The 22,193-nt window shown below is 51.9% G+C and overlaps 1 protein-coding gene across 6 annotated transcripts in view; it reads left to right on the plus strand.

Moving 5' to 3' along the window:
* ASCC2 (activating signal cointegrator 1 complex subunit 2) overlaps window positions 1-22,193 on the plus strand; it is a 41,564-nt gene that overhangs the window by 14,576 nt on the left and 4,795 nt on the right. For 4 of the 6 annotated variants that reach the window (XM_030860762.2, XM_070046948.1, XM_060310248.1 and 1 more), the window contains 13 exons: window positions 1,756-1,823; window positions 2,733-2,843; window positions 4,156-4,268; window positions 8,100-8,174; window positions 8,623-8,730; window positions 8,981-9,049; window positions 9,273-9,347; window positions 10,597-10,777; window positions 12,065-12,279; window positions 13,290-13,409; window positions 20,395-20,488; window positions 20,574-20,704; window positions 21,263-21,362. In XM_030860762.2, the coding sequence (XP_030716622.1) occupies window positions 1,756-1,823; window positions 2,733-2,843; window positions 4,156-4,268; window positions 8,100-8,174; window positions 8,623-8,730; window positions 8,981-9,049; window positions 9,273-9,347; window positions 10,597-10,777; window positions 12,065-12,279; window positions 13,290-13,409; window positions 20,395-20,488; window positions 20,574-20,704; window positions 21,263-21,362 (1,460 nt within the window). The remainder of the gene's footprint in view (window positions 1-1,755; window positions 1,824-2,732; window positions 2,844-4,155; window positions 4,269-8,099; window positions 8,175-8,622; window positions 8,731-8,980; window positions 9,050-9,272; window positions 9,348-10,596; window positions 10,778-12,064; window positions 12,280-13,289; window positions 13,410-20,394; window positions 20,489-20,573; window positions 20,705-21,262; window positions 21,363-22,193) is intronic. The other 2 variants (XM_070046947.1, XM_070046949.1) reach the window with 1 other exon arrangement.

Below are 22,193 nucleotides of genomic sequence, written 5' to 3' on the forward strand. Positions count from 1 at the left end.
GCTTCAGTCTGAGAAGGGATATTTCAAGGGAGGCCATTCCTGTCCCTTCTTTTTAAATTATTTCTTTAAGAGATCAAAAGTCAGATCTTCCATGTCATTGGAATCAGATAAAGGAGAAGGAGACTCCAAAGACCTCAAGGGTAGATTGTGAAATGTGATCTATTTTGATGCTTATAAAATATCCCTGTTACTCAGGCCTAAGCATGGGAAGGATTATGAAAGAGTGCCTTCCCCTGTTCCCGGTGGTCCAGGAGTGGTGAGGACCACTGTGTGGCCTGGGAATTATGGGAGGAGACCTGCTCCTGATGCCTGGGTCAGGAGACTCTGCCTGGAGAGGATGACATCTGCCTTATGGTGGACTTAGCTCTGGGAGGTCACTGCAGGCAGAGGGAGGGGACAGGGCTCGTTGTGTGAGGTTGAGGATGGTGTGAGGGAAGAATGCAATTCGAGGGATGGGAAGAGGGTGGCCGGAGATGCCAGCAGAAGCCAGATCTTACAGGCCCTTTGTGCCGTGGTCAGGAGTTCAAACTTGCCCTTGAGGATATTGCTAGGAGGGTTTTATGAGGAAGAGCAGAGGTGGGTGGGGAGACAGCTCAGTCACTCCCCGCCTGTCAGGAGCAGGTGGGCACAGAAGGTCAGGGAGTACCTTCACAGGTTGAGGGGTCAGATGGGAGGTGCTGAGGAAGCTCCTGCTGGTAAAACTCAGCTTTCTGGAATCAAGGAATGAAGCGGCCTCCAGGAAGGTGTTTACAGAAAGTCCAGCCACCTAGTGACTTGCTTACTCACCCAGCCCCATCTGGCCTTTGATCTCATTCATTTTCAAATCATCCAGGATAGAGTGAGGGCTGCAGGGTTATCATTAAGGCAACCGAGGACAGACCTGCCCAAAGACAGAGGACACCTAGAGGTCAGAGCACCCTGACAGTCAGCCAGCCTTAGGTCCTGGGATTGTAGTGGGATGAGGAACCCAGGCCTCTTCTGAAGGGCAGTGGCATTTTGCATCCTGTCCCCCAGCTAGCTGTGATCCTCCTTCCCTCCCCCCTTCCGCCACCCATTTGGGCAGCCAGGACAATTGGTTTCTGTTCCAGTTACCATATGCTCTAACCTCCACACTCAGCAGCAGCACTTGGAGGATAGTGAACACTTGGAGAGGGGCTTCATTTTATAGGAATAAGTGCAAATGTGCGGTAAATCTATCTCCAGGTCCCTGGCAGGCCTCTCACCTTGGAGTAGGGATTAGTATGGCTAGCAGATTCAAAAGCAGAGGGTAGGAGAATTTCTAGAGAAATTTCTCCCTAGAATCTCCTCACATTACTAGAGGCGTGGCCTGGCAAGACTCCTGGATTGTAGCACCCAGGTTTCTTGAGCAGAGTGATCCTGTCTCCTAATTTTCCTGGATGACTAGCTCCTATTTACAAAGCCAGTGTTGTCATACAAAGCACAGTGCCCAAGTGTGATCATTCCCTGGGGATGGTAGGGTGAGCTGGTTTGACCAGGGAGGGTCTTTTACGTAATTCGCTGGGCAGAGGTGCTTAAAAGGTTAACTTGTACTGAGCAAGGTCCCTCCCTCACCCCGGGGAAGTTTCTAGGCTGGGCCAAAGCTCTGTGCCAGCGGGGCGGGGCCAGGACTGCTTTAGTGCAGGCAGGCTTAGGAAAGGGGAGAAAGGTCACAGAACATGCTGGCAACCATTTGTACTGTGTCCTCTCCACCCCTACTGTCTTTTCCCAATTCCTACCTTTCTCTTCTCTTTTCAGGAAACATCTTTCTCCAACAGCCAAGTTACTATAATGACCTGGATGAAACCATGCCCACCATCCTTCAGGTACTGACTGGCTCTCAGCCCTGCCCAGGGGAGGCAGAGCCTTTCTCCTACCTGCTGATGTTTCTCAACTTTCCTGGAAGAGTCTGGGAGAAATCCCCCCCACCCGCCACCCCAGATTCACCTCCAGACTGTCACTGTGTTGCACCCCTCACCTCACTCCTTTGAATTCATCCTTTCCTCTCTTGAACAGGACTGAAATCTAAGGGCTGTCCAGCACTCATACAGAAAGAGCTTGGGGTGCATTTTGTGTTGTTTGTCAACAGCCATCTACCTCTAAGTATACCCCTATATGTTTCTCAAATCAGATGAAATAATGTTCATTGTAGAAAATTTGGAAAATTTTAAAAAAAGAACAAAAAAACAGAAAGAGGGAGATTAATCTCCCTCCATAATCCCACCAAGAGATAACCACTGTTCACAGTAACTCTTAGAATTTTACATGCTAGCATACTTAAAATATAGCACCATCAGTTAAATACTTACATGATTTTATGATGGGCTCTGTTTTCCCCTCACTGTTGATTTGTCTTTTATTTCAATATAGTTCCCATAAATTGCCATCTCCAGGGGATCCAAAAACATATGTTACTGACTGTAACTCTTAAATATTCATCACCATACACTTGTCCAGTCTATCCAGGTAATATCCATAGGATTTACATACATTTTGTCATTTTAATCCTCACCACAATCCTTCAAGAAGGATGCCCCCATTACTCCACTTTGACACAGATTCCACTCTGACCCCGCTCTCTGAGAAGGTCACTGTCTCAGCTGGTGTCCCAGGAACGCTGGCATATATTCTAAAGATTCCAAAGCAGTTTTCAGATCACCAGTCGCTAGCTGCAGGATGGGGGTCTAGCTGCTGGCTCGACGGGATGTGGGAGAGTCATCTCTTGTGTTTCACAGGTCTTCAGCAATATCCTCCAGCATTGTGGTTTGCAAGGGGACGGGGCCTGCACCACACCCCAGAAGCTTGAGGAGAGGGGCCGGCTGACCCCCAGCGACATGCCTCTCCTGGTGAGGTTGCCCTTCAGCCCAGCTTCTTTCTGGCCAGTAGAAGGCCCAGCAGCTTCTTCCCCTGCTCACAGCCCTTTACCCAAACCCCACCAGCAGCTGTTCCCATCACACAGGTTTAGAGCGTTTCAGCAGGCCTTTTCACTGGGAGCTTCATTTATGGAGTAGCGGAGGGAACAGGATGGAGGTTTAGTCTTCACATAGTTCAGGTGGACAGGTTCCTGGGTGCGTTATTCATTGAGCCTTTCATCCACCGCGCCGATTTGCGTGGAGGAGCCCCTAGCACGTGCCAGGCCCCAGGCTGGGCTGTGAAGGTGAAGCAGTGAGCAGAAGCAGACACGGCGCCTGCTCTCATGGAACTCAGAATCTAATGGGGATGCCAGATGGGAGGTAAATGTTTAAGGAGCCTGGACGTGCGTCTGGCCCTGTGTTAAGCACCAGAGTTAGAGGAGGAACGAAGCAGCTGTGAGCTGCCCTCCTGGAGCTTGTGATCTCGTGAGAGAACAGGCCTTAAACAAGTGTTTCAGAAAAGGGCACACCGAGTGCTGTGGGAGCAGGGCATGTTACCCCTCCGAACCGCAGAGAAGTCTCTACAGATAAGTCTCCTCATCTGTAAAATGGAGATCCCAGCCTGCTTGTTAGCGTCATCGTGAGAATCAGAGAAGCCTATGAGGATGCACTCCCTGTTCTGTACAGGCGCTTCAAACTCTAAGGAAAGTAGGGTGGGCTATTCTTGTCCTCACTGGGATGTACTTTCTGTGTGGGACCTCAGGCGCTGTCTTCAGATTCAGGGATGGGTTCTCCTTCAACTTCCAAGAGAGAATCGTATTAGCCCAGGGGACCTCCCTGGCGGTCCAGTGGTTAAGACTTTGCCTTCCAGTGCAGGGGGTGCGTGTTCGATCCCTGGTTGAGGAGCTAAGATCCCACATTTGCCTTGCGGCCAAAAAACCAAAACAAAACAGAAGCAATATTGTAACAAATTCAATAAAGGCTTTTAAAATGGTACACATCAAAAAATATATATATATTTAATTTAAAAAAAGAGAGAGAGAGAGAATCGTATTAGCCCAGAGCTAGAAGTCACCCTAGAGATCCCCGGCTGTGCATCTGTTGGAACTACAGTAGCAAGACCCAAGGCTTGGGTTGAGCTCCCCAGATCGTCCTTCTAGAGATGGACAAGCCAGTCTTTGCCCGGGACCTCCAGCGTTCACCTGCCTGTTGGGGACCCCCAGCTTTGTCAGCTTTGTCTCAGACCCTCTACAGAGTTGTCCCTGGGGGCGAAGGAGAATAATGCAGTGTTTTCCTTTGGCGACAGGAATTAAAGGACATCGTTCTCTACCTTTGTGATACCTGCACCACACTCTGGGCCTTTCTGGATATCTTCCCTTTGGCTTGCCCAACCTTCCAGAAACACGACTTCTGTTACAGGTACAGAGGTAGTTCTGGCTGTTGAAGTCGAGGTTGGAGTTCACATCTTCGTTCAGCAAGTATTTATTGGGTGCTTAGGATGCACCAGGCCCTCTTCCAGCTCCTGCCTGTGTGGAGGCTGCATTTGAGAAGCACTGCTATTTGGGGCTAAGAACAGGGGAGAGGAGGAAGAAAAACACCAACCCAAGAGTCGGGCAGTTTCAATTCAGTCCCGTTTTGTTTCAGACCCCCTGTCACAGGCAGGCACAGGGAGTGACAGATGATAAGGAGCGGGCTGAGGACTTCAGCCTCCAGCCCAGGGAAGAGCACACGTGAGGATGTGAGCAGATGTGCGCCCATGTGGCGCCAGCAGTTGGGGCCGAATTATGAACACAGACGAGGGAGCAAAGTTCTATCTGATGAAATAAGAGAAGGTTTCAGGGCGACCCTTAAATGAGGTCTTAAGAATGAACAGCAACCTTCCAGGCAGAGAAAGGTTTCCATGGCCGGAAGCGCATTCAGGCTGGCGGAGTGAAGCCTGCGGAGGCCCAGCGTGTGTTCCGGGGAGAACAGGGGAGTGGAGTGTGACACGAGGGGCGGGTGTGGGCGTGGGGAGCAGGCGACAACCAGAGAGGGCTCCAGGGAAGTCAGACTTGGTTTGATGTGTGCTGGCAGGGAGTGGGGCCTTTATTGGGCAGGCAGGAGGGAGGCCCTGGAGGCTTTTATCCAAATAACTCATAGAAAGATCCTGCTGTGATGAAGAAAGATACCAAGGGGGATACGGGGCAGGGAGGGAGACCCTCTTTGCCCACTTAGCACCGTGGGCATCTGTTCCGTGTGCAGTGAGAAGGGGGTGAGCTGGTAACTGGCACACTGCCTGGCAATGGCAGAAGGTGGGGGTGGGCTGCCCTGTTCTCAGTGGCCTCTGGCTGTTCTTGCCAGGCATCTCTCCCCACCATTTGCAGGAGCTTCTGGGAGCTGCCCAGCTCCGTCCACCCAGCCCTCTGTCCATTCGGTCATTTGCTCACCCATTCAACAAAACATTTATCTAGCCCTGGCATGTGCCAGAGATGGCAGCTGGTGCCCTGAGCCCGCCTGGTTCTCCTCAGCTCACAAAAATCAGACATGAAGATTGATCAGCCTCCCGGAGAACGTTAAAATAAAGCACTGATCCACACTTTCCCCAGAAGGAAGGGGTTAGGATGGGACTCTTAAAAATGTTGTCACAGTTTTTAAAAGGTATCTTTTCTCATGGTAAATGTGGCAAATGCTTGTAGGAACTTTGGGAAATCCCCAAAGGTAGGAAATGAAAATCTCTATGAGAGATCATGCTGTTCTTAGACTTATTTTCACTCACCATAAGCATTTTCCCATTTTGTGAAAGCATCTTCCCAAACATGGCGCAGATGGCTTTGGAAAGGGTCTTTGGAGATGGGAGGGTCATTTCTGGAAGAGCTGACTTTCCTGCGAGGTACCCCGTGGCGGCAGGGGAGCAGCTCCACCCATCTCAAGATGAGGAGGAAGAAAAGAAAACACTCTTGACTGCGAGTGACCCTGCCTTTGGCAAGTGACACTGCCTCTGACCCACAAACAGCCTGGGGCTGGCTCAGCCTGTTCCAACTGTGCTGGAGGCCAGGAACACCCGCTGAGCGAAGCAGCCCCTCAGTCCCAGAGGGCTCTGGTCAAGGGACTACCTCCCCAAACAGCCCTCTAGCTAATCTCTCTCAGAACAACCTTCTCCGCCCTCCTCTCTTTCTGTCCTTTAATTCTGTGAACGAATAATGCATTCACATGGTTCAAAACTCAAAAAGTATAAAATACACATTGAAAAGCCTCCCTTTCCCCCTTCCCCAGTTCTGTTCCTCACACACAAGCATCGGGTTAGTTTTTTTTGTGGAATTTTCCAGAGATATGCATATAAATATGCACATATAAGCAAATATACACATTATAAATCTCCTGCCCTCTTTTTAATATTTAATATACTGGCATATTATGAGGACTGTATGTACTGTTTGCATTTTACTTTTAAATTTAATGTACATCTATGCATAAAGCACCTTCAGTCTTTGGTATGGCTGGGTAGAATTCCGTTGTGTGGGACACCAGCCCCCAGAGATTTAGGTTTTTTCCAACTGTTTGCTATTACAAAAAAAATTGCCGTAAAGAATAACTTTGTACACAGGTCATTATGTACCTCTTTACAAGTATATCTGAGAAATAAATTCCTAGAAGTAGAATTGTGGGAACAGATGGTATATGCATTTAAAATTTTCACAGATCTCACCAAATCACCCTCTATACGGGTTGTTTCAGTTAACCCTCCCACCAGCAGTGTATCCTGGCAACGCCTGACTCTGCTTGAGCCAAACTACCCTCTCTGTCGTCTTCTGGGTGCCATGCTGTGGGCCTCGAAAGGCCTGCCTCTTTGGGCCGGCTTACCCTCTGCTACGCACAGCACTGCACTAGGAAAAAGTTGTCAGCAGCCAGCCGATTGACAGACAGATGTTTACAGGGTGCCTACTGCAGATTCAGCACTGTCCTAGGCACGTCAGCTGCATTTCTGGCTTTGGGAAGCCTAAGATGTTCAGAGATAGAATTACACCCCAGAAGAGAGGTAGCTGCATTTTAAGTTGTAAAAACACGATCTTCTGAGTGCTGTACATCTAGTTCCGGGGAGGAGTAATCACAGGGGTGAGCGTGATCAGGAAGCGTGTGGCTGGGATGAAGAGTTTCTGTTTTCGCTTTTGTTGAAATTTTTATTGGAGTATAGTTGATTTACAATGTTGTGTTAGTTTCAGGTGTACAGCAAAGTGAATCAGTTATATATATATATATATATATATATATATATATATATCCATTCTTTTTCAGATTCTTTTCCCATATATCAATAGGTTGCTACAGAATTTTTTTTCCCGAATTTTTTTAAAAATTATTTATTTATTTATTTTTGGCTGCATTGGGTCTTTGTTGATGCGTGTGGGCTTTCTCTAGTTGTGGCGAGCGGGGGCTACTCTTCGTTGGTGCACGGGCTTCTCATTGCAGTGGCTTCTCTTGTGGAGCACAGGTTCTAGGTGCGCGGGCTTCAGTAGTTGTGGCTCGCGGGCTCTAGAGCACAGGCTCAGTAGTTGTGATGCACAGGCTTAGTTGCTCTGCGGCATGTGGGATCTTCCCAGACCAGGGATCGAACCCCTGTGCCCTGCATTGGCAGACAGATTCTTATCCACTGCGCCACCAGGGAAGCCCTGTTACAGATCATTGAGTAGAGCTCCCTGTGCTATACAGTAGGTTCTTATTAGTTATCTATTTTATATATAGTAGTGTGTGTATGTTAATCCCAATCTCCTAATTTAGGGGATGGAGAGTTTAAATCTGAGTTGAGAAGGGGTGGCTGTGAGGTTGCTGAGGTGAGAAGCAGGGTTGGCTATACTGTGCCAGGTACGGATGTACCAGAGAGGAGTTACACTTTGATGTCATAGGAGGTAGGGAGCTGCTGGCAGTTTTTGAGCAAGAAAAAAGTCACCTTGTATTTGTTCCTCAAACCCCAGTGAGTCCTGGGTGGCCTTCTCATTGCTCTGTTAGAATGAGCCTATCTGGGCCTTGGTTTCCCATATGAATGGGGGAAGTAGCTCCAGGGCATTTCCCACAAGGCTCTTTCTAGGACCAGCCACTGTGGGACAATCTGGGGTGAACTTCAGGAAGAGCCAGGGTGGTCCCGGGAGAAAACTGTGGTGACAACTTGGGAGCAAGAAATAGGCCTTCCCACTCCCTTGGGTTTGCTTTGCTTTTTCTAATGAAGTGTGATATTTGTGAGCTAATCCAGCCTTTTACCCACATGTGCCACCACAGGCTAGCTTCCTTTTACGAAATAGCAATTTCCGAACTGGAGTCTGCAATTAAGAAGAGGAGGCTTGAAGATAGCAAGTGAGGCGGGGACAAAACTAAGAGTATTGTTGTGGGAGAGAGAAGCCCCAGCTCGGGCCCTGCCCTCCGTGGGCCTTGGCATCCCCATCTCTAAGTCAAGGGGGTGGGACCACGGACCATGCGGATTTGGCTGGTGCCTCCCTACCTAATGGCCTCCCGGCCTCTGTATTGAAGCCTTTTCCCTTCAGCTGTTGCTCTAAGCTCTTATTGACCTGCTGGTTCCTGACCGCCTGTTTGAGCTGAGAAGTGGCCCTGGAACCAGCCGGCCTCTCAGAGCCTGTAGCCTTTTGCCAACTGCTGTCAACAGCAAACTGTGAGGCTTTCCCAGCCCCTGGGGGCGGGGGCAGGGGTTGGGGGGCAAGGGGCACCTGCAAATGCTGGAAAGAAGTTCCCTCGGTGCCCTTTTTGCCTCTCAAATCTACTTCTTTTTTCTCTGTGGCCTTCGAAGTCTGCTAGGTGACCTGTGGCAGAGGCTCTCCCATTCCAGGAAGAAGCTACTGGAGATTTTTCACATCCTCCTGAACCAGATCTGCCTTCTCCCAGTCCTAGAAAGCAGGTAAACACTCGGGAGCCACTGCCCCACCCAGGTGGAAGAGCCCCTCCCCAAGCCCAGCAAAGGCGTTTCCCTCACTTCATCTTGTCCCTCCCCTGCTCCAGGGTTGCTGAGCAAAGATGGGAAACTGAGAAAAATGCCTCTTTCCCCCAACTGGCTGGAGGCCTGGCAGAGGGGTGGGGTGAGCGGGCGAGGAAGGGAGCTGCAGATTGTCTGCATGGAATGAGCTCATCTTGCCTGTGTCCTGTTCCAGCTGTGACAACATTCAGGGCTTCATCGAAGAGTTCCTTCAGATCTTCAGCTCCTTGCTGCAGGAAAAGAGGTGAGCGTGTAGCTGAGTTGGGACGGGCCCGTGGCACTCCCACCAGCCCCAGGAGACCTTACGTAATAGAGCCCCTGCCATGTGCTCACCACGGTCTAAGCTTCTGGCATTTGTGGTTGGGCAGCAGACACAGGGAGTGGCCCTCAGCAAACCAGCCCCTGTGGCTCCAGCCCTGTCTTCCCCGACACCCTCCCCCCCACCCCCGCTGCGCTCTCTCTGGCAGGTTCCTCCGGGACTATGATGCGCTCTTCCCCGTGGCCGATGACATCAGCCTGTTGCAGCAGGCCTCGTCAGCCTTGTATCCTTCCACTGCAGCCCCTGGGACGGGCCTGACCTGACCGGGTCAGACCCACAGGGAGTGGAGGGACATTTGGCCCCAGAACACGTCTAGGCCAGCCTTCCCTAGATGCCCGCCGAGGCCCCAGCCCCAGTCTCTGGAGGAGATGACTGCTCTGATCCTTGGGGCAAATACAGCCCTACTTACCCTAGTCTTTGCTGAGCCTCTGGGCCTGTGTGACCAAGATGGACTCAGCCCTGCCCTTATGGACCTCACTGCAGGATGAGAGACGGATAATTAAATAGGCAGTTAGAGTGTCATATGGGAGAAATTCAGAGTCAGGGGAAACCAAGGGGGCCTTCAACCCAGTGGAGCTTGGGGTGGGGGTGTCACACGGAAGTGAAATCCAAGTTGAGAACAGCGCAAGGAAGAGGAGGTGGCCAAACCCTGAATTAAGTGTTCCCAGGGGACAGCGGACAGAGCAGGCCTGTCTGAGGAGCCCACAGATGTTGTGTGCAGATTGCAGAGGGCTGAGGGGAAGGGGTCTAGCGGGAGGGGGTTTAGGCCATGGCAGATGAGCTGGGGCCGAGCAGACCTGCATGGCCCAGGGATGGCCCTCACTGAGAAGTTTGGGGTCAGCCCTGCAAGTGCTGGGGAGCCATGGAAGGGTGTGAAGCAGAGGGTGACATTGTCAGTTTCATACTTTGGCTGGTGGGGGGTTGGGTTAGAAGTAGAGTGTGGGGGTCTAGGGCAACTCCCCAGCATCTGGCTTGGCAATACCCAGGGTAGTGGAGAGGGAGGAGGGGCAGGAACGAGCAGGCCCAAGGACCATTTTGGTGACTGGGTAGGTTGCTCAGTCCTGTCTCAGGGACACCCCGTGGGCCCCCAGCCTTTACAGAAAGCCCGCAACTGGTTCGACAGGAAGCCCAGTGGTAGTGTCCCCACCGGGCCCTCCTCCTGGGGGTCAGTGCAGAGGAGGAGCTGCTGGATTGTCCAAATGCCATGTTCCAGGATGCTCTGCTGCCAGCCCCTGGCCCGGTCTTTACCCAGAGCTTCTTTCTGCTGAGTGGCAGGTACTGGGTTTTCAGACTAGTGTGGCTGTGGTCTGCCTGGCCCGTTTCCTCATGTAGCCCAGGTGCCCGTGATGCCCACTGGATGCAGCCCAGACAGCCCCTGGCCAAAGCCATACAGTCAGATGCTGGGGATAGATTGAGAAACAATGCTGCCTCAGAGCTGCCCTCCCGAGAGACTCCTTAACACGTCCTCACAGGGACGAGACTCGGACCGCCTACATCCTCCAGGCAGTTGAGAGTGCATGGGAAGGGGTGGACCGAAGGAAAGCCACCAATGCCAAAGACCCACCGGTGGCTGAGAATCCTAACGGGGTCGTGGTGGCGGCGGAGGCGGTCAGCAGACCGTCATCGCTTCCCCAGAACTCGGAGGAAGAGGAGGTGTGTGACAAGAGCGGTGCTTCCCCTGCTCCCCAGCCCCTCCTGGCCCCATCGAGAGGTTTGGGCAGCGGGAAACCTGCCTTCTTTGTTCCTGCTCTCAGGGAAAAGGGTTTCTTTTGGAGTTGACAGTCTTGAGCTGCTGGTAGGCTCTGCGTTGCCTTTAGAGGGTTCTGAGCTGCGGGCGTGCTAGGCAGGGTGTGAGGAAGGCAAGTCGCTTAGCTGTCAAAGCCTCAGTTTCCCCTCCATAAGATGAAGCAATGGAGCTTTTTCCATGTGAAATCCTTGTTGGCACTCTCCTCTAAACAGAGTGGAAACCTCTGATCTAGTGCTTTCACTCCAGGTTTTTACAGAACTCACCATCGCCAAGTCTGTGGCCGTACTGATCAGCCACTGAGCCCAGGACTCTTCGCTGAATGTCAGGCACCATGATGTGGGGATTAAGACCACACAGTCTCTGGGGTCAGGCAGCTCAGGGAAGTATCCTGGTTCTGTCACCCGCCAGCTGAATGGCCTCAGGCACGTCCCTCACATCAGCCTTGGTTTCTCACCTGTAAGGTGGGGACTGCCACTGTCCCCACCCACCTCCATGTGGCTGTGGGATGATGCTCAGAGCTGCTGTGTGGAGTGAATGCTCTGAGCCTGGCTGGCCCTCAGTGCTCCATTGACAGACGCTGCTGCTCTTCCTGTTAGACCCCAGGCCCCGTGACTGCTGCCCCAGGACCTTGGAGAATGACAGCCCCTTGTGCCTCCCCCCACACACCCCCTTTTCCCTGTTTGGCTTATTTCAGACATGGAGGAGTTTTACTGTTGTTTTTTTGATTTGTAAATTTCCTTAAAAGCCTAAAAAATTAAGCCACTTTGAGCTGTCTATGCACTGAATCCCCCTCATCGAGGTGGAGATAATCAAAGGAGAGCATCTCCACATAGTCAGGTCTGGTGGTTGCTGTTCCGCTCTGACATCAGTCATCAACCTGTCAGAGCAGGAAAAGGACTTGATTCATAGAAGCCATGGCCGTTTATGGAGAGCCTAGTCCATGCCAGGCACAGTGCTCTGCGTTTTTTGTGCAAAAGCACACTGCCCCAAGTCACACAGCCAGAAGTAGCTCAGCTGGTAAATCGTAGTGCCCCCTTTCACTTAAGTGACTTGGCTCAGGTCCCTCGGCCAGGAGGGGCAGGGCTGGGACTCAAACCAGGTCCCCTGACTTGAGACCAGCACTGTTGGGGGCCGGTTGCCCTGTCACTAGCCCAACCTAGCCTTCCCCTACTTCACTCTGGCTCTTCCCACAGTGCTTGGGGGCAGCGGCTGCTCCAGGCCCCACGGTGTGTGGCGTGGAACTGGACTCACTCATCTCCCAAGTGAAGGACCTGCTGCCAGACCTTGGCGAGGGCTTCATCCTGGCCTGCCTGGAGCACTACAGCTATGACCCGGAGCAGGTGATCAACAACATCCTGGAGGGGCGGCTGGCCCCTGCCCTCAGCCAGCTGGACCGCGGCCTAGACAGGTGGGAGAGATGGGTGGGAGGAGGCTCACGGCGTCCAGCCTGCCCCGGGGCCCTTGTCAGGGGCCCTTCTTAGTTCCTCTGCCTCCCACGCCTCCTTCCCATGTGTCCCGGGACTCAGCTCGCTTGCTCTTCCCCACAGCAGAGTTTCCCAACCGTGGAAGCTAATGTCCTCTTTGAGGAAACAGAAACCTCAGGCCCAGGAGATCCTCACATGCCCCCTGCAGGGCAGAGTGGGCACCGCTGGACTGCCCTGCTCCACCTCGTAGGAAGACCCATTAGAGCCACAGGGATGTGACCAAGGGGTCGAGAGCCTTCAGAGCTCTGATATTGCTGGCCTGCCCTGTCATTGCCACCTTCCCAGTAGATTCCTGAGGGAGGACAGCCAAAGCTTCTCACTTCCTTCACAACCACCCTTCTTTTTTTTTTTTGGCTGCACCGCACGCCTTGTGGGATTTTAGTTTCCGACCAGGGATTGAACCTGGGCCCTCGGCAGTGAGAGCGCAGAGTCCTAACCACTGGACTGCCAGGGAATTCCCCCATGCCCACCTTTCCTGAGTTGGGCCCACTGCTTCCCTGAAGGCCCCGGGAGGCAGAAGGAATGAGAGTGCAGGAATGGGTGTTTCTTCCATGAATAAATGTTGTTTATTGAATGAATGAATGAAGTTAGCTCTGCCTTTGGACAAGCTCCTCAGCCTCCATGTGTCCATTTTACAGGTGAGGGCACTTGAGGCAAAAAGAACTTGAGTGACCTCTGACTATCTCATAGGGCTGTCGTGAGCAAAACCTGTGTGAATGGCATGCAGGACCAAGGGACACTTTGTATGAGGGGTGGCCGCCTACCCAGGCAGGGGCAGAATTGGACAGGATTGGGCAGGTTTCTAGGCTGTGTCCCAGGTGTGGCTGTTGAAGGGGGTGGAGTCTCTGATGGATAGGACATGATGGGGGGAGTGGGTGCAGGTAGGCATCCACTAGCAAGGACCCCTGAAATGGATTTCTGTGCTGCCCCCCAGACAGGTGAAGCCAGACGTGACTCCCCTGCTGGCATCTCGTCACAACATCTTCCAGAATGATGAGTTTGACGTGTTCAGCAGGGACTCAGTGGACCTGAGCCGGGTACACAAGGGCAGGAGGTGAGTTTGGTGGACCGTGGGGTTCCAGGGACCCCAACTCTGCAAGTGCAGAGAGAAAGCGAGAAACTCAGAGCCCCCATCTTGATGGAATTGGTCATGGAGCTTCAGCTCGGGGCTCCCCCATACCTGGCACCCATGTGCTCCCAGCAGCCGAGCTCAGGGTCTCTAATGATCCCGCTTTAGGCTCCAACTCTGCACACAGAGTTAGTGAGTCCTTCTTTTTGACAGCAAAAGGCCAGTGGGACCAAAACCAGCCCCTCTTCCCTTCTTTCATCTTTGGAGGTGTCCACCACTGAATCCTGGGTGGGAGAGCTGGGCAGTGCTTCCCAGCAGCTGCTCCTTGACCTGAATTTTTCCATCTGATGACAAAATGAGCAAATGAAGGACCTGTCCTGAGTGAGCTTTTCAGAAGTGAATGTATTCCATTTTAAGGCCTTTCCACTTATGTTTGATCTATGTCCTTCTTACTTTTTTGGCATTGAAAAGTCCATTCATGATTTATTCATTTATTCAACAAATATTTGCCTGGTGCTTCTAGGCCCTGGATTTATTAGGTGCTGGGGATGTGGTGGGGAGTGAAACAGGCAGGGCCCCTGCCCACGTGGAGTTTGCACTAATCAGCTTGGCAAACAAGCAACATGAAATTGCAGATGAAAAAGATTCTCCAAGGTGGAGGTGCGCAGACTTCCAAGCCTCTAGTCGGGGCTTCAGTCCAGGCAGAAAGGCTCCTTGGAGAAAATGATGTGGGAATGACTGTGGAAGGACGAGGAAGGGTCAGTTGTGCAAGGGGGGCAGGAGAAGCTTTCCAAGCAGAGTGAACAGCAGGGGTGGTGGCCCGGAGGACGTGGGAGCATGGTGAGGGTCGCCTGAGCCGGTACATTATATGTTTTGGAAAGATCACCTGGCTTTGGAATGGAGACCCCTTGGAGGGGCTGAGAGTCAGCAGCCACATGGCATGATGGAGAATGGCGGGATCAGACACCGTCAGCCCTGCACTAGACCCCCAGCGTTCTCCTGCATGGGGCTGCTTCACGGAATCCAGAAATCTAGGAACTGCTGGATGAGTCCAGCTCGCCCTCTCCCCCAACACATAGATGGAGGTGGTGAGGGTCAGAGAGGAGAGAGGACCTGCCCCGTTCTTGGGATAGGAGCCTCAGTGCCAGAAGCTCAAGCTGTTCCCCATTCCCGGGGCTGTCCAACGCTAGAAGCGTGGCTGATTGCTGGCCTGGATACCCGGCACAGGGCAACTATAAAGCCATCTGGCTGGCTGGACAGGAAGCATTTGCAAACTGCTTAGTCACACACGTTGCAACATCCCCAGATCCCAAGCTGGCGATGTTTTCCTGTATCAGTGGCCACTGTTGCAGGCCAGAATGACCCAGCCATGGGGAGAGGGGCAGACGAGGAGGGCTGTACCCTTGCTCGAAGGAGCTCCCGGCTGCCTGGCAGAGAGACCAGGTAGCAAATGTTTACTGAGCTCGTTGTGCCGGGTAGCCTGGGCAGAGTCTCTGTTCATGTGTTCATTATTTATTTATTCATACAGAAAATATTTATTAAGTGATTCACTATCTCCAGATCCTGTGCTAGAGACACCAGGAGACAAGGTGAGCAAGGTGCCCAGGCCTCATTCTCAAAGGGCACAGAGACCCTGGGAAAGACTTAGGACATTAAACAGGCCGTGACAGAGTGGAGAGGTACCAGGATGGGGCACGGAGGGACCTCAGTGGGGACCCCTGTCCTGATGCGGGCAGGGCAGTGGGGCTTAGGGCCTTGGCCCTGCCTTCACGGAGCATGTGAGAAATTAAGTAGCACAAGGCAGATCACCCTTGAGTTAAAATGTGTGTGTGTCATTAAACCAGATATGATATACTCAGTGGCTCAAGTAATAAGGAAATCTGTCCCCTTGCGTGACAGGCAGTCACAGGATAGGGAAGTCTAGGCTTGGTTGACCTGTGGTGCAGCCATATCATCAAGGGTGCATCTTGCTCCCTCAGGGCCACTGGGTAACTGCACCTGTTTCAGCTGTGACGTCCAGAAATGACACAGCCAAGAGGAAGTCTGGACGAGGTCTTTCTGCATCTCTCTTAGAGGCCAGGAGACCTTTCCCAGAACTCCCCAGATTCCCCTCACATCTCACTGAGGAACTAGGTCACAGGGCTAAGGTCCAGGGCTCCCGGAAAAGGGGGAAGGGGGAGGACCTGAGCAAAAAGAGGGTCTGATAGGAGTGGGGGTGAGGTAAAGGGGGGTTGTTGGGTAGACGCCAAGCACGTGTGCCACAGGTGTATAGTAGCTAAGGAAGGAGGCGGTGTGTGTAAGGTGGGGTCCCCTAACTCCTTTGGACTGGACAGTGGTGCCCTGGAAGATAATAAGTGTTCTCTTTCAAATTAGTTCTATTGCCAAAAATGTCTGTGCACCCTGTGTGCCTCCTGGAGAGTCACAGGGCACATTAGTACATTAAAGTCTCTGACAAGGCCTGTAGTGAAAGAAATAGGATTCCCTTTGCTGAGCTCAGCAGGTGCCAGGTCCACTTCTGCTCATTGTCTGATTTCATGCTGACAACATCCCTGGGAGGCAGAACTAAGTCTTGGCAAGGATAAGGGGCCAGCCTGTGATCACACCACACAGGAAGTAGCCAAGCAGACTTGAGTCAGGAGGCCTGTGTTATGGCCCTGGCTCTGTTGGTAGAAGATGTGTGACCTTGGGAAGGTTACATTGCCTCTCTGGATCTCCTGATTCCTCACCTGGAAAAGGGGGGCTTTATTGCCTCTGCAGGCCCTTTAGAGGTTCAAAAGTGGGTGTCACCCCACTAAGGGCCAGTTTGAGTTGGGCCTTGAAGGATAGGCTAGAGGAAACAAGGAGGGAAAAGGTGGCACGTTTCAGGAGAGCCCACATGTTCCCTGGGCTTGTAGGAGGCCACGCAAGCAACTTGTTCCAAATACGGTCTCCGAAGCTACTGCTGCTTGACTGATGTTCTGGCTCTCAGATGGATCCTTTTTTTTTTAACATATTTATTGGAATATAATTGCTTTACAATGTTGTGTTAGTTGCTGCTGTATAACAAAGTGAATCAGCTCTATGTATACATGTATCCCCATATCCCCATGCTCTTGCATCTCCCTCCCACCCTCCCTATCCCACCCCTCTAGGTGGTCACAAAGCACTGAGCTGATCTCCCCATGTGATACAGCTGCTTCCCACTAGCTATCTGTGTTACATTCAGTAGTGTATAGATGTCAGTGCTACTCTCTCACTTCGTCCCAGCTTACCCTTCCCCCTCCCCGTGTCCTCAGGTCCATTCTCTACATCTGCATCTTTATTCCTGTCCCCCTAGGTTCATCAGAACCATTTTTTTTTTTAGATTCCATGTACATGTGTTAGCATACAGTATTTGTTTTTCTCTTTCTGACTTACTTCACTCTGTGTGACAGACTCCAGGTCCATCCATCTCACTACAGATAACTCACTTTCATTTCTTTTTATGGCTGAGTAATATTCCATTGTATATATGTGCCACATCTTCTTTACCCATTCATCTGTCGATGGACACTTTGGTTGCTTCCATGTCCTGGGTATTGTAAATAGAGCTGCAATGAATATTGTGGTACATGACTCTTTTTGAATTATGGTTTTCTCAGGGTATATGCCTAGTAGGGGGTTGCTGGGTCGTATGGTAGTTCTATTTTTAGGTTTTTTTGGGGGTTTTTTTTGCGGTATGTGGGCCTCTCACTGCTGTGGCCTCTCTCGTCGCGGAGCACAGGCTCTGAATGTGCAGGTTCAGCGGCCATGGCTCACAGGCCCAGCCGCTTCACGGCATGTGGGATCCTCCCGGACTGGGGCACAAACCCGCGTGCCCTGCATCGGCAGGTGGACTCTCAACCACTGCGCCACCAGGGAAGCCCTATTTTTAGTTTTTTAAGGAACCTCCATACTCTTCTCCATAGTGACTGTATCAATTTACATTCCCACCAACAGTGCAAGAGGGTTCCCTTTTCTCCACATCCTCTCCAGCATTTATTGTTTGTAGATTTTTTGATGATGGCCATTCTGACTGGTGTGAGGTGATACCTCATTGTGTTTTTGATTTGCATTTCTCTAATGATTAGTGTTGTTGAGCATCTTTTCATGTGTTTGTTGGCAATCTGTGTATCCTCTTTGGAGAAATGTCTGTTTAGATCTTCTGCCCATTTTTGGATTGGGTTGTTTGTTTTTTTGATATTGGGCTGCATGAGTTGCTTGTATATTTTGGAGATTAATCCTATGTCAATTGCTTCGTTTGCAAATATTTTCTCCCGTTCTGAGGGTCGTCTTTTCGTCTTGTTTATGGTTTCCTTTGCTGTGCAAAAGCTCTTAAGTTTCATTAGGTCCCATTTATTTATTTTTGTTTTTATTTCCATTTCTCTAGGAGGTGGGTCAAAAAGGATCTTGCTGTGATTTATGTCAAAGAGTGTTCTTCCTGTGTTTTCCTCTAAGAGTTTTATAGTGTCTGGCATTACATTTAGGTCTTTAATCCATTTTGAGTTTATTTTTGTTTATGGTGTTAGGAAGTGTTCTAATTTCATTCTTTTACATGCAGCTGTCCAGTTTTCCCAGCACCACTTATTGAAGAGGCTGTCTTTTCTCCATTGTATATTCTTGCCTCCTTTATCAAAGATAAGGTGACCATATGTGCGTGGGTTTATCTCTGGCCTTTCTGTCCTGTTCCATTGATCTATATTTCTGTTTTGGTGCCAGTACCATACTGTCTTGATTACTGTAACTTTGTAGTATAGTCTGAAGTCAGGAAGGCTGATTCCTCCTGCTCCGTTTTTCTTTCTCAAGTTTACTTTGGCTATTCGGGGTCAGATGGATATTTTCCTGGCTGGTTTTGCCCCTGATTTTCGTTTCCTTCTCTGGCTCCAAATGAGGTCATGGGGCCAAAGCCACACCTTCTTGGATGGGGTACCCAGGGCACCAGGCTCCTCTGTCCTTACCTGTGTCCTCTCCTAGGACCCAGCTGGGGCAGGTGCAGTTTGCCAGGCTTCTCTGTGGTCCTGCTGGGAGCAACAAAACCAGAGGGCGCACCGTGTGAAAGAACCTCCCTACTGCCGGGACTGGGGGCCAGGTAGACCAGGAGCTGTGCGATGTGGCAGAGAGAACAGTGACAGCTCTCATCCATCCTTGGTCCCCTGGCCCAGCTCAGGGCCTGGCGCCTAGCAGGCCCTCAGGAAACGTGTGTTGATTGAATGGGTGTGCTTCTGCCAGTGGCACCAACCACCTGAACATGCTTGGCCCCTTTCATTTCCTCTCTGCCTCTTTTCTCTCCAGCCCTCAATGTGGCAAAGAGAGCCAGGTAAGGGCCGAGGCCACAGTCACACGCCCCCTTTCCTGACATGAGCTGAAAGATTCCTGTGGACCAAGATTTTTCCCTGGTCCAGACAAACGTCTCTGCACCATAGAGCCTCCATTACCCCTTCTCCAGCGCCCCCGCTAGGCCCCCTGCACCCCAGTTCATTTCTCCTTTACTTGTGTTTCCAGGACATGCTTGCCTTCATCTAGCACACTTCTACTCTTTGCCACTAGACTGAGCTCCTTAAGGGCAAATCCAGATCTTACTCTTTTCTGAATCTCTCCCTAACCCAGCTTTAGCACCCTGCCCAGCATATAGTAGGCCCTTTATAAAAACTGTTGAAGGAAGCAAATCCTAACCCGCCATGCTGGGGGCTGCAGTCCTGACCTGCACCAGGCTCCCAGGCCAGACTCAGGCGCCTGCCCCTCCCTGCACCAAAAGCCAGTTAATAGAAGATTTTTATGAATGCTACAGACTTTGTGTCTCTTCTTTTTTTTCCCCTTACCCTTGATACATTCCAGAGGCCCGATTTCACAGCTAAGCTGGATTTTCTTTCCTGGCATCTCATATTGATTTCCCCTGCAGGGCTAGAAACTACATTCCACAGGCCTATGTGTCTAACAAACCAGGTTTTTCTACAGATTTGCAAAACCCGGAGTCAAGAGGCCTGAGTCCCCACTATGGCTGTGCTACAGCTCACTGTGTTCCCAAACACGTCTCTCCCCTTCCATCCCCTGCACCCGACTTTCCTCCCCTGTGATATGACAGGAGTTAAACTTTCAGACTTTTTCTTGCCATGCAATCTGACATGGAAGATTGAACTGCAGGACGGATGAGACCCTGTGCTAAAGCGGGGGTGAAAGTGAGAGACTGGGACCCCTCCTCGCCCCTCACACCCTGAGGCCACCTAGGGCTCCCCTGAGCTCACTAAGAAAGCAACATGTGGCCTTGCTCTTTCTTCAGTTTGTGTTTGTTTTAAAAGATTTGGATAACCCCAGGCCCCTCCTTGGAGTAACCAGGCATTTGGCAGGGGGCTTACTAGCCCTCTCTCTGTGCATTTACATGCATAGATAGGTATGTGCCCACAAGAGGAGACAGTTGTTCTGGTTTGCTTTCTGCTTTTTGTACAGATGGGATCATACTGTGCATTTTTCTCTGCTTGCTTTTCTCCTGGAGAATGTCTTAGATTTCTTTCTCCATCAGCACAAATAGATCACCGTCATTCTTGAGAGCTGCCGCCCAGCATTCTGTGGCACAGAGGGAGCACAGGTCCTTTGGCCGTTTCACCCGTGATGGACATGAGTTGCTCTCCATCTTTCACTGTTAAAGACGATGCTGAAAAGAAAATCCCCAATCAGACCTCTGTGCGCACATGGCCAGTGTTGCTCCAGGGTGGACGCCTTGAAAGGGAGTCTCCCAGCTGAAGGGGGCGCATTTTTTCCACTTTAACAGCTGCTCCTGGGGTGCCCTCTAGAGTGGCTGGACCCAGTCACATGGGCACCAGCAGCGGTGAGCCCCACGCCCCCACCAGTGCTTGATCTTGGTTTGTGGCGGCCTGAGGCGGGAAGAAGTAGGCCATGGAAGCTGCAGCCCCTTCCCATGCCTTCAAAGCCTAATGGTTTTCCTTTGTGTCTCCTTGCTGTTCCCTCTCGGTGCCAGGAAGGAGGAGAGCGCGCGGAGCCTGCTGAACGACAAGCGGGAGGTGGTAGCGCAGCGGCGGCGCTACGAGCAGTACAGCGTGGTGGCAGAGGAGGTAGGCATCCCCAGGCCACCGGCCGTGCTGCGGGGGGAGACCGGCCAGCCCCGGGCCCCTCGGACCCACACTTCTGCCGTCTCAGGTGCCAGTGCAGCCAGGGGAGGACTCGCCTTACCGCAGTGACGACTACGAGGATGAGTATGATGACACATACGATGGCAACCAGGTGGGCGCCAACGATGCAGACTCTGATGATGAGCTCATCAGCCGCAGGTGAGGCTGTCAAATTCCAGGGGCAGAGTGGCCTCCCGCAGCCTCTTGTTTATACAGATGTGGGAAGCAGGGCCCAGGTCACGTGAGCAAGTCAGTGGCAGAACCAGGGCCCGAACCCAGGCCTCCTGACTCCTAGTCCAGTGCTCCCTCCACCCCAGCCACCCCCTTGGCCGGTTGGTCCAACCTACCCTGAGTGAGGCAGCATTTATTAGGTCTCATTCAGGAGTTTTACATTTTTCTTCCTAATTGCAGAAAACTTTTCCCAATGGGATCTTATGGAGATTCCCCGTTGAAAGCAGAGCTGCCCTGACTAGAGAGAACTGGAGACCCCCACAGCCCCAGCTCAGGCTCCCCAAAGCCCCCACGTCAGACCCTGGTACCCACACAGAATCCAGGGGCTGGAGCAAAGCTGGCTTCAAAAGCACTTTGGTTTTTCCCGGCCTCCTGAGCCCTTCCCCGTCCTGGCAGCCCCTCTCACCCAGTGGGGTTCCCCCTCCCTGAGGCTCACTCTCCAGGTTTAGTCTAGTCTTTGATCTCACTTTCTCTCTAAACCCTCAGGCCCTTCACCATCCCTCAGGTGCTGAGAACCAAAGTGCCCAGAGAAGGGCAGGAGGACGAGGAGGAGGAGGAGGAGGAGGCTGAGGACGAGGCCCCCAAGGTACCTCCTTGGCAGGTGGCAGGTGAAGGGGAGGGTACACTTCTGAGAGGTGAATCGGGATCTGTGCCCCCCTTCTCTGAACCTGGCCTTGAGGCGGCTCCAGCATTACTGCCAGGGAGGGTGGGGGTCCCTCTGAGCCCGGGATGTCTGCTTGGAGAGCTGCTAGCTTAGAACCCGCCTCTGCTGCCCAGTGAGGGCCCAGAGGATGGATCAGAGGCCGGGCCTTCGAGCTGCTGGGTTAATTAGGCCTGGGGCCCAGGAGAGGGACAGCTGTTGGCCTCTGTGCCCAGGTTGGCAATTCTTGAAATCAGAGAGGCGTTAGAGCCCAAGGGCCCTTTGGAGGTCATCTGGGACGATGGGTTTGAAAATTCAGTTTTTTAGCCACTAAACTTTTTCTTCAAGTGAAATCTTAACTAGAGCCTCATATAAAATAGATAAGAGCAGCGCTGCTCAGGTTGAATGGGGCAGCAGCCTGGGACCCCTGGATCCCCCCCCATGTCCTCCCACCAGGGTGACAAATTCAGACATGTCCGGGGCCAGGCCACCAACGTAAATGAGTAGCGGGGCCTGATGGAAACTGAGGTGGGGGGACACACGTGCCCTGCCCAGGGACTCCTCAGCACTGTGGAGGCCCGGACCCTCCAGGGCTTTCCCTTCTTCCAGGCAAGGGATCAGCCTGGATTTTTATGTCAAATCCTGAAGTTTTCAAAAGTTACTAATTCCCCTTGTTTTGTTGTTGTTTTTGTGAAACAGCCCGGGCCCCCAAAGCCTGTCTGTGGTTCTTGGGTCCCGCTTTCTCCCGCTAGTCCAGTCTCTCCCCACCTTGGCACA

Source organism: Globicephala melas, chromosome 13 (assembly GCF_963455315.2).
Source record: "Globicephala melas chromosome 13, mGloMel1.2, whole genome shotgun sequence".
Taxonomy (NCBI): Eukaryota; Metazoa; Chordata; class Mammalia; order Artiodactyla; family Delphinidae; genus Globicephala; species Globicephala melas.